The 11,717-nt window shown below is 45.3% G+C and overlaps 1 protein-coding gene across 1 annotated transcript; it reads right to left on the bottom strand.

Moving 5' to 3' along the window:
* Window positions 1-10,887: 10,887 nt before the first annotated feature.
* On the bottom strand, window positions 10,888-11,505 carry LOC147987381 (uncharacterized). The gene has a single exon (XM_087542364.1). The coding sequence runs from the start codon at window positions 11,503-11,505 to the stop codon at window positions 10,888-10,890; it is 618 nt and encodes a 205-aa protein (XP_087398490.1).
* Between the last annotated feature and the right edge of the window lie 212 nt (window positions 11,506-11,717).

Consider the following 11,717-nt stretch of genomic DNA (forward strand, 5'->3'; position numbering starts at 1 on the left):
GCGACATAAGGGCAGACTGGATGGAAAAGGCACGCTAGGAGGGGAACAAATAATATGTATGGACGGACATTCTCTCACTGAAGCACACTACACAGTTCTACAGAATTCCGCCTTGGTGGCTCCATATATGGATGAACACAAGAATTTACTACGCTCCAAACACCCGGAGCGGTCTGATCACTGGATTACACGTGAACAAACCAGGAGTTTCGCCAGCTGGTTGCAGACACGTACCATGCATGACGCCTCTATTGAAGATGACCTGTACTTGCTGTCCCAGTTACCATCTTCGAATATAATGACTTTCAAAGGGTACGAGATAAATGGTAATACATTTTACACGATCACCCAAGATAAGAAGAGCACCAACCAAAATAGTGTTGTCCGCTTTGATGCAGAAACCAAGACGGGAAAGGAAACATATTATGGTTATATGCATGATATATGGGAACTTGACTATCAACGTGGTTCCCTTTGTTTGGGTGCAAATGGGTCAATATGACACGAGGCGGGGTAATGGAAGACCCGCAGTATGGAATGACAACAGTGGATCTCAACAATCTTGCGTATGCAGACGAACCATTCGTCCTAGCCAATGATGTGGCACAGGTTTTCTATGTGAAGGACATGTCTACCAAGCCGAGAAAAAGAAAAGATAAGGAAGTGAATGCATCGTACGATGAGCCAAAGCGGCACATAGTTCTTTCTGGGAAGAGAAACATCGTGGGAGTGGATGACAAGACAGACATGTCAGGAGATTATGAAAAGTTTGATGAAATTGCTCCATTCACAGTGAATATTGACCCGAGCATCCAGTTAAATGATGAAGATTTTCCATGGCTACAGCGCAAAGGGACACATGCGAAGAAAAAGTTTCACACCCAAAGATCTGGGATGTGATCGGCTTCACTATCATCACTTTCTTCTGTGTTTCACACCTAGGAGGGAATCTCTGTAATCGTTAGGGTAGCTAGTTATGTGTTTTGACATTTGAAACGCGAAGAAATTTTATGTGCAAACAAACTGGATGCACTCATTACCAAATTGAATATAATGATAAAACACACTAATATTAAACATAAGAAAAAAGAATCACTGAAAAATCTATTTTCAAAGATAAGTCATTCACAAACTAGTGATTCACAGAAATTTCAAATAATTCAAAATTTAAACTATTCAAATTGAAAACTACGGGCACTAACAGAAAGTTTGTAATTTTTTGTACCTAAAGCAAAAATATTCACAAAGAAACTCTAAATACAGCAAAAAACAACTCAAAAATAAATAAAACAAAAATAAATAAAGCAAAAAAAACAAGAAAATGAAAAAGCCTGCCTACTGGGCCAAAGCGGCCTGCATACGACTAGAAACCCAACGTGTTGTTGGCTAGGATGCAGGCCCGCAAATGCCCTGTAGGCCCAGAGTGCAGCACAAAACAGGTAGGCCCAGTAGGCCTGCTTTGGAGAGGAGCTCGAGAGAGCTACCGCACTGGGGCTTATAAACCAGTGCGGACGCCCCTCGGCTAGCGAGGTGGGACTAAACTTGCCGCACCGCACCTGCGCCAGCACACTCCCTTTAGTACCGGGTCATGGCTCCAACCGGTACTAAAGGGGGGGGGGGGGTCTTTAGTACCGGTTGGCGCCACCACTCGGTACTAAAGGGGTGCGCTTCCTGCCGCTTCGCCTGGCCAAAAGAGACCTTTAGTACCAGTTGGTGGCTCCAACCGGTACTAAAGGTGTTTTCTATATAAGAAAACACTTCGAAAATTTTTGTCAGTTTCCTTCTCCACTTCCCTCTGCTTCATCGCCGCCGCCCAGTCCCGCGCCGTTGCCACCCCCGTCGCGCCGTCCCCGTCGACTCCGCGCCGCCCCTGTCCTCGTCGCGCCGCCCCCGTCACGCCGTCTGCGTCGCCGGCCCGTCCCTGTCCCGGCACCGGCCCGCGTCCACATCCCCGCACCTGTCTGCGTCGCCGTCGCCGTCGCCTCGACCTCTCGCCCGCCCTGTGAGTCCCTGTCCCCCCTCTCCTCCCTCCAATCGAAGCCGCCGCGCCGCCGACGCCGTCCCCTTGGCTCGCCGTCGCCGTCGCCTCTGCACACACATGCATACACAAACACACACATACACACACACACAATGTTTTTAGTTTTTAGTTTTTCTATTTTTAGTTTTTAGTTTTTTTCTGTATTAATGTTATAGAAATGTTAGTTATATATAGAAATGTGTTAGAAATGTTAGTTATATAGAAATGTTAGTTTTTTCTGTATTAATGTTATAGAAATGTTAGTTATATATAAATGCTAGTTTTTTCTGTATTAATGTTATAGAAATGTTAGTTATATAGAAATGTTAGAAATGTTAAAGAAAAATTAGTTATACAATTTTAGTTATAGAAATGTTAGAAATCACAATCCAATCATTTAAAAAATGTTACTTTTGCGACATATAGTATTTGTTGTCGACGATGCCCGGCCGGCATCCTCGCCGTCGACCCGTTCGCGACGACGTCCTGCTTCAGAGGACCCATGTCCGGGACTGGGCTCCGCCAGGCTGGCACTGGGAGGTGCTACCTTCAGGGGCGCGACGCTTGGTGAGGAACCCGGCCCCGGGTCCCGTCGTCGACCCTGATCTCCTTTGGTGGCGTTCGCGTGGGCCACTTTCAATACGGAGGGAGCCGGCCCCGCCAGAGGTGGTACGTCGCCGTGTCAGGGAGGAGGACGAGCACGCCCATCGCTACATGGCTGCTATGGACGTCAGGTTCTCCAATACCTGGCAGGTTCTTTTGGGAGATCACCGGAGCTATGATCCAGTAATGGTTCCTTCTCTTTGGGTGTCCACCGCCCGCACCTCAGGAACCGCGAGTGGCCTAGATTACTCTGTAGTATTCGATCTTTATTAGCTTGCTAGCTAGATAGCTAGTGATGTATTCGATATTATATCTATTATTCGAGACGATGTATTCAAGATTATATCTATTATTCGAGACGATGTATTCGAGATTATATCTATTATTCGAGACGACGTATTCGAGATTATATTCGATGATGCTTATTATGTACTATGATTGATTCAGTTTTTCCTTATTAATTGATTGCATCCATGCATTGTAATTTGAATATATTTCTTTTGGATTAGTTAAATAAAACCTATGGCGGACAATACCGGCAGAGAGGGAGAAGAGGCCCTGTTCAATATCATACACAATCCTCACGGGCCAGATGATGATCAGAATGAAGAAGATTATGACGGCTCCGAATATCTAAACAACACCGGGGAGGGTGATATGATATTCGATCGCGACGACCGAATTGATGAAGTCATGAACTATGAACATGACGAAGAAAATGTTGAACTTGAAACAACAAAGACTGGCGAGGTATATATATATTTATATAAGCAGGCATCTGGTGATCATCACATGTTTTAAATGACTTGAAGATATATTAACGAATCGATCTTTCTTCTTTCAGCCATCCGGATCGAGCAAATCTTCAGGCAACAGGAAACGAGGCCCGAACAAAAAGTTGAAGGAGGGCGTAAAGTACAATATCGAGGCCATCAAACCTAATGGCGAACCATTAGCGCCTAAGAAGATTGCGGACAAGTTCATTCGTCAGTGTGGAGTTCTTGTGAAGGACCAACTCCCGATCTCCCTTCAAGAATGGAGAGAGCCAGCAAAGCCATGTCCAGGAGTTACTTTTGTCGATGACAGACAAAAACTTCTGCTTTGGGAACGCTCATGGAACATTTCACCCTACCAGATCATTTCACAGATGCAGATGTGGAGAAAGTCAAGGACGCTGCTCTTAGGAAGATGGCGGTTGCATTCAAAAACCACAAGAATCGTGAATGGTCCAAGTACGTCAAGGGAGGAAGGAAGACTCCAGTATTCGAGGGAACACTAGAGAAGCAAAGTGCTCATTGGGACGATTTCGTGAAATTCAAGGATTCGGAATTATCTAAGGAACGGTCGAGAATAAACAAGGCCAATGCCGCAAAAAGGACAAGTTCCATAAGCTGGGGCCAGGTGGCTATGCGGTGGGAATGCCTAAGTGGGATAAGTCTGAGAAAGAGATGGAGGATGCAGGTGTCACTCCAGAAACACTGAGCTGGCCCCCCAGGTGCAGGACTTGGTTCTATGCGCATGGGGGGGGGAGTTGGATCCGAAGACAGGCAAAGTTTCGAAGAAGGCATGTCTGGACGGAGCCGAAGATAAGCTACTTGTTGCAATAGAAGAGGCTCGATCGGGGGTGTTCCAGCCCAACAGAGAGAACGACGAGCTTACGCGTGCCCTGGGAAATCCTGAACACCCGGGAAGAACACGAGGCATAGGCGCTATTCCGTGGTATGAGGGGTTTTCGGACTGGAACGCCGACTACAGAACCCGTGCGAGAAAGAAGATTGCGGAGGAGAAGAAGAGGAAGATGGAGGAGGAGAAGAGGAAGCTAGACTATGAACGCCTTCAAGGCCTAGAATCAGCGCACGCGGACTTGGCGGTCAAATTCCAGCGGCAGCAGGAGCAGATCGACTCACTTAGCCAGCAAAGGGGGTCTCAGCAGCTGCAGCAGCTAGCGGATGATCCAACATTGGATAGCACCGTCCCATCCATGCTGAGAAGCGGCGTGGGTTCCGCCCCGGGCGACGCATTGCTGGATAGCTACCCAGTGGATGACATCATGGAGAACACTAACTGCGAGCTACACTTCAAAATGAAGAACATATCCATGAAGGTGGCGGACGCCCTTGCTTTTACAAATCCCCCCGAGGCAACCTTCCATTGCAACCCGATTCCAGCGGGCTATGCTCATGTCTTGGTTGATGAGGTGGTGGACCAATATTCGGGGCTAGAGCTTGACATTCCTGGAGGTGACGATGAGCACACACTGGGAGAGGCCAACCATCGTATCATCCTATGGAGAAAGGATTGCATCATCTTTCGAAGGCCACCGACACCGCATCATCCGACTCCTCGTCGAAGTCCGCCACCGAGTCAGCAGACTCCCGCTCCTCCAAGTCCACCAAAGCATCAGGCCACTCCTCCTCCAAGTCCGGCACAGCTTCATGCCACTCCTCCTCCAAGTCCGGCACAGCTTCAGGCCACTCCTCCTCCTCCAACTCAGCCACGTCAGCCGTCTTCGCCGCCTCAACAATCACGGAAGAGAGCTGCCTCAGCTATGGTGCGTAGCGGTACAAGTCAAGGTAGTACTGGAGGTACAGGCGGAGGCAAGCGATTTCAATATGGTCCAAGCCTCGCACCTCTTCTGCAGAGGCCTTACGACAAGTCCGAGGAGGAAAACGTAGCAATATCGAAGGCCGAGGTGGAAGCCCATTTTGCACCGAAACCGCCACCGCCGCCAAGGGAGAGAGTGTCTGAGGAAAAGATTGACCACTTCATTCGTATGGCTAGAGCACCAGCTCCCAAGCCTGTTGACACAGACTATGAGTGCCACATCAAGAAGTTAAATCGAGCACGTCTACAGAAAGAGGCGAGCTCGAGCTCAAGCAAATCAGCTGGCAAAAGGAGCGGTAAAACCGTTCCCCGGCTGGGAGAACAGGCGGCGCAATCAATCCTCCCGCTTGTTGTGCCAACAACACATGAGAGTAGGCGTGCCCAATATTATTGTGGGCAAACCGTTAACGTTCCCGGGCTGGGCGATGTGGTAATAACCGAGGAGCATATTGAGCAGGCTGAAACGCTCATGATCACTGGTGGACAACTCCTCGATATCGAGCCCATGTCTCCGACTAGAGAGTAGGAAGTAAAACGGAAATATGTCCGGGGCCAACCTTTGGTTGAGCCAGACGAGGTCAAGAAGCTCCCAACGAGAATGTATGAATTGCATCAATGGTACATGGACATTACCAAGATTTCCAATCGAGAGTCCCTTATGGTGAATGTCAAGAAGGATCATTACTACCATGAGACAGCTGTGTCCGTTGAGTATTCAGAACTATTTCAGCTATACAATCAAGACGCACTCGACAAATCTATCATCAGTTGCTATTGTCTGTAAGTGATTTCTTTCTGTAATTTAAGTCTCAAGCTAGCTGTAGTGATCATTTTGATCAATCATTACCTGTAATTATCCTTACTATATTCTTTTCTGTGGTGTTATGCAGGATGAAGATTTATGAAATGAAAAAAGGTGGACGCTATGGCATTGGGTTCGTTGACCCAAATACCATTAATGAATACACATGGAAATTAGATCCATATTACGAAAAAATTGTAGAGGAAAGCATGCTAGAGTTCTTCAAGCGCCTCAAATACAATGAAGATATACTACTTCCTTACAACTTCGAGTGAGTCACACAGTCTTGTACTACAAATTCTGTTTTGCCTACTAGCTAGCTACATGTTTTTGCTTACATATGCCCGCTTAATTAAGACATGCAAACGTGTGTGCATGCAGATTTCACTGGATCTTGTTAATCATTAAAGTTGATGAAGGAACAGTTGAAGTACTAGACTCACTACTTAAGAAAGCAAGTGACTACACCATCGTGAAGGGGATAGTCAACAGGTAATTTCAATCATTATTAACTATATCTCGGCCTATTTAATTAGTTCGTTATTTCCTAATAACAACTATTTAATAACCCATTTATTCATTATTCATTTTCTTTGTTAGCGGGCAGGGCTTGGGCAAAGCTCATCAGGGCCACTCCAGGCCCATGGAAACAAAATTTGAAATGGTATCGACCCCAGGTAAGTAATTAAGTAGTACTAGCTAGCTGCCATCTCTTTAATTATCATGCTTGATTAATTATTATCTGATCAAATTCCATTCTCGTAAAGGCCTTGAAGCAGGCGCCGGGGAATAATCTGTGTGCATACTACATTTGCGAGAACATTCGCATGATGGCGTCCGAAAGGAGCAGATCTCAAAGACAGGAGTGGGTACGTTTGTCAGAAAAATATTCACAATTTTTACACCATTATCGATATCTAGTCACACAACTAATACACATGCATATTGATCTCCTTCTTAACAGTTCAAAGAGGTGCGGGAGAAGCTCCTACCAGAGGACCGCATAGAAGCAATTCAAGAGGAAATAGCGGGATTTTTGCTCGACCAGGTCATAGATCCCATAGGAGAATACTATTACCCGCTACCGCCCCCATGAACCACTTCCAATTGTTATCGTGCTCCGAAGGCACCAATTAGGCCAATGCCACTGGCTCCGAAGGCACCAATTAGGAGAAATTGTAGATAGCTAGCTAATTGTGTGTGTATATATATATATAAAGACGGTCTATTCTGCTAATATTAGCAGAATAACTATTCTGCACACCACTTCCGCACTGCACGCTAAACGCAAGTGCACTGCATCTTCTTTACGTTGGGCACTGCAATGCTTCACGGGAGAACTGCTTCATTTTCCGGTGTTCCGCCCGCGTGTTCTATGTGGAATCGGGTGTCGCGGGATGATTCAGTTTGTGTCTGCATCTCATTTTAGCTTTATTCTTTCTAATTTACAGGAAAATATACTAGAGTGCTTGCAAATCGAGGGATTTGGCAGACGAGCTTTCTCTGTTCGTTCGTGTTCGCGTCAGATGCGATTTTTTTGTGCTCGGATGTTGTTATTTAGTAAGAATTGTTTGATTGCGTTCGTTTTAATCGGTCCGTTCACTCTATAATTTGTTAATTTTTAGGAGTTAGTTTTCAATTTCTTGCTATTTTGGTTGTGCGGGCGGGTGAGCTTTGTCCACTCCTCTGTTCTTGTTGATTTTTTTGCTTTTTGCCCGTCCATGCATGTTTGAATATTGTAATTACTGTTGCTGTAGGTTTGAATTCATTGTATTGCAGGTATAATTGTCATTTTTTGAATCGCGGTTTTTAAATGAAAGGTGATGTTGTTCGTCAAGTTGCCATGTCTTCCATGTAAATTTTTGCGGGTGTATTTTTCGATAGTTTAGTGGCTGTACAATTTTTAGGAGAGTTATGGAAGTGCGAGTGAAATTGACACCTCTATCAGTCTATCACATTGTCTGTAGTTTCAGTGCTTTAATTTTATTTGTTGTAGTCGCGGCATACGTTGTAGTGCACTACATTTTCTTTGGTAGCGTACTTCGTTGTAGCTGTATTACAGTGGTTATGGCTGTTTATGAGATTTCTCCTTTTCTTAAACTACATTCTGTGTTCTAGATGACTGCATAATATGCATTTCTGTACTGCATTAGCAGTGTTGTTAATTTTCTATTCTACTATTAGAATGGATGGTCCATGATACGCTTGTGTTAGCTGAATAGTTATTATAAGATTTTTTTTGAACTGCATACTATGATAATTGTTTTTGAACATCGTATGTTAAGTGCAAAGTTTCTACCATTTGCATTTCCTTGTTACTGTTTCAGATGACTGCCTTTTGTTATTATTAGTACCACACTATGTGTTCGAGAGAACTGCATTACTGCCAACAGCAACTTTGTCTAAAAAGGATGATAAAATGACGTAGTTGAGGTTGCATACTTTAAATAGGCATCGTTCAAATTGTCTGTTGGACATAATTTTAAAAGCATACAGCATAAGCAAAGCATTAGAAATATTGGTTGCTTCATATTAGACAGCGTGGAGTGCAAATATTGTAAACTTGATGGAGTCTTCTTCTTTGTAGAAAAAGACCATGGCCACTTCTCCGGCCTCAAAGCCATTCTGGGAGACAAAATCTTTCCAACCAGTACTTATGTTCATGCAGTCTTCAGAGTCGATGTGGTAGTCAGCTTCCATGTCTCCATAGCCATTCTTGTGTTCTGTCTCCAAAGTAAGCTTCCTTGAACTCGGAGCATGAAATTTTATTGTGGATGACAGTTTCTGCATATTGTAATGGGTGGAAAATGAATTTGTAAGTAAACAACAAATGTTTTTGTTTTATACTTAGTATGATTTGTTTATGTTTACTTAAATAGTTACATACATATGATTGTATTTTGTAAAGTAGTTGCAATGTATGAACAAACTTATATACGCAATTGACTCCTAGTTTTACTGGGATATATATTATACTGCAACATGTGTGCACTGCAATGTCAGTAACAGTGTACTTCTCCAGCATGTTAAGATAATTGCAACTTATCTACTGACCCTTTTTTGTACATATGTCGATACATGGTGTGGTACTGAAGAAAGATAGGTGGAAGCATCTAGTCTTAATAGCTAACAGATCTGAACAAGAATACAAATTCTGTTTTGTATTTTTGTTGATATTACTGAACAAATTGATTGAACTATATATTCAGATGTGTATTTGCAGTCTAGATTATGTGCAAAAATTGTGAGTGGAAAAACATACCCAACTTTCCTGTAGATCTGCGGTTGTGAGGCGATGAAGAAATGGCGCACGAAACCCCCTGTTGGTATCATCAGGCAGCCGAGCATGCTGCACCACTCGGTGTTGGTGAGTTGTAGGCCTTCTGCGTAGACGCATGTGTCCGCTACCGGAGCCATCCTTGCCAAGCACCCGCACTTACAGTCCATGGCGGGTTCAGTGGAATTCCAGAGAAGAGCTGTGGATGGGATGAACCCTAGATCTACGTTTTGAGGAAAATGAGGAACGGGGGGAGGAGTTGTGTTAGTCTGTAGCACGAATGGATAAGTTTTTATGCAACTAATCGAGCAATGGAAGTAATAAATGGTGTGGTTGGCGTTAGGTGGTGGATTGGGTGTGATTCAGTGAACACGAATGCATTTAAGAAGCAACAAGACTGCTTACTTGAAAATAGCGAATTGCATTGTCATATCACGGCAAACTACGAACGCGTGGTTGGGCCTGTGTTTGTGTATGGTATGTAGCATTTTTTTAATTTTCAGTGGCCTCTCTTTTTTTTGTTGGCCCTATGTTCTGGTAGTGAAGACGCAATTGGGCCCAGGTCGCCCTGTGAGCACACGGTTGGTTCCCGGTGCGCTGTGTGCGGTCTAATGTTTAGTCCCACCTCGCCCGCGGAAGGCACGGCCGACATGTTTATAAGCGATGGCGAGGCATCTGTGTCGAATTCCTCTTGTTACTTATTTGGGCGCTTAAACACGGCGCTCGCAGCTGTATGCTCTCTGACCTGTGGGCCCATGTGTGGCCGGCCCCATGCACTGTGACTCAGAACGACTCGCCTTCTGTGGGCGCAAACCTATTACGAGACTGGCTGGGGCCGGTGCCACCTGGGTGGTCATTTTTTTTTCTTTTTATTTTTCTTTCTTAGGTGTTTTTTTCAATGTTGGGAGCTTGCACTGCATTGATCAGGGTTCTGTACTGCATGTGTACGCATTACGTACTGCATGTACAGTTGCCATTTTTTTGTTTCCGTCTTTTTGCTATTATGTAATCTTTTTTCCCAATGTATGGGAGTGCACTGCTTAGTAAATCATACGCGTAATGCGTTGATTATGGTTTTGTACTACACGTTCATATATTTCTGTACTTCATTGATTATTTACGTGTTTGCGTTTTTCATTTTCTGGTTTTGCTCTTATGTATTCTTTTTTCAAATTTAGGTTCATGCACCGCTTTGTTGGGTATGTTAAGACTTCATTGGACAGATTCTATACTGCATTCGTACACAACTTGCACTGCATGCGTCCTGTTTGCACACTGCAACTCTTTTTTTGTTTTCTGCACTGTTCGAATCTAATGATACATTAGCAGACAACAGAAAACAAATTATCATAGATATTCTGTACGACAATTTTATCACCAGCAAGCTAAGTTGAACAGAAAGCAAACTAACATAATCAGAGTTCTTCATTACAAAGCGATTGTGCATGGCAAGCAAACTAGGTTCAGCACACAAGCAAACTAACGATACATAAGCAAACAACAGAAAGCAAATTTGATGATAATTCTAAAAGAACGCTGACATTGTTGGCTCCTGGCCGGCACCATCTTCTTCTTCACCAGTCAGGCTCTCCCCATCCCCAGCTGCTCCAGGCTCTCGTACGCTGCGTAGGCGTCCTTTGCCGCGTACTCGATGTGCCTCCTAGATAGAGGCAGGATGGCCCAGCACTGGTGCTCGTCGTCGGTGATCTTCTTCTTCATGTTGTTGTAGTAGTCGTCGATGAGCACGTTGGAGACGTCTCTGAGGGAGTCCAACGGCTTGGTTGCCTCGGGCACCCTCCACTCCTTCTGGATGTCGACGAAGTTGGCGACCTCCAGTTTGACGCGCTCCAGACTGGTTTTGTCCCCGTCGATGGAGAAGCCTGCAAAGGTGTACCTGGGGTCGGCGAGGAAGTTGTCGAAGACGGTGCACCTTTCACTGTCGCTCATTTGGAAGAGCAGCACCGGGTGATTCTTGCCGATGGAGAGCTGGCAGAGGGTGGGTTTCTGCGTCGCTTCAGGGTCGTTGTCGTACTCGAGATCAATGCCGACGATCTTGTGGCGCTGGAGGCTGAGGTGGCGCTCGTACTGCGCGAGGGTGATCGCCATCTGCTTCCTGTCGTTGGTGTGGATGACGTGCAACTTGGTGTTGCCGTGCGCCTCCACGGCGTTGTCGCCCTTGTACTCGTCGGTGAACGTCATCGCCGGTGGCAGGGCTTGGTGCTTTTGGTGGGAGCGCAATGGATACTTGTGTTGTTTGTGGATGAGAAGGCCTTTGGCAGGGGTCTGAATTTAAGGGGAGGGCGCGGGGTGGGATGGCCTCGTCGGATGAACTGCACGATCGCGCTGATGATGCGGTTGTGCGGATCGTGGGTTGGTTTTTGCATCTGTGATCATGGGCTTGTGGCGTTGGA

The sequence above is a fragment of the Triticum urartu genome, chromosome 2A (assembly GCF_056163025.1).
Source record: "Triticum urartu cultivar PI428250 chromosome 2A, HENAU_Tu73, whole genome shotgun sequence".
Lineage (NCBI taxonomy): Eukaryota > Viridiplantae > Streptophyta > Magnoliopsida > Poales > Poaceae > Triticum > Triticum urartu.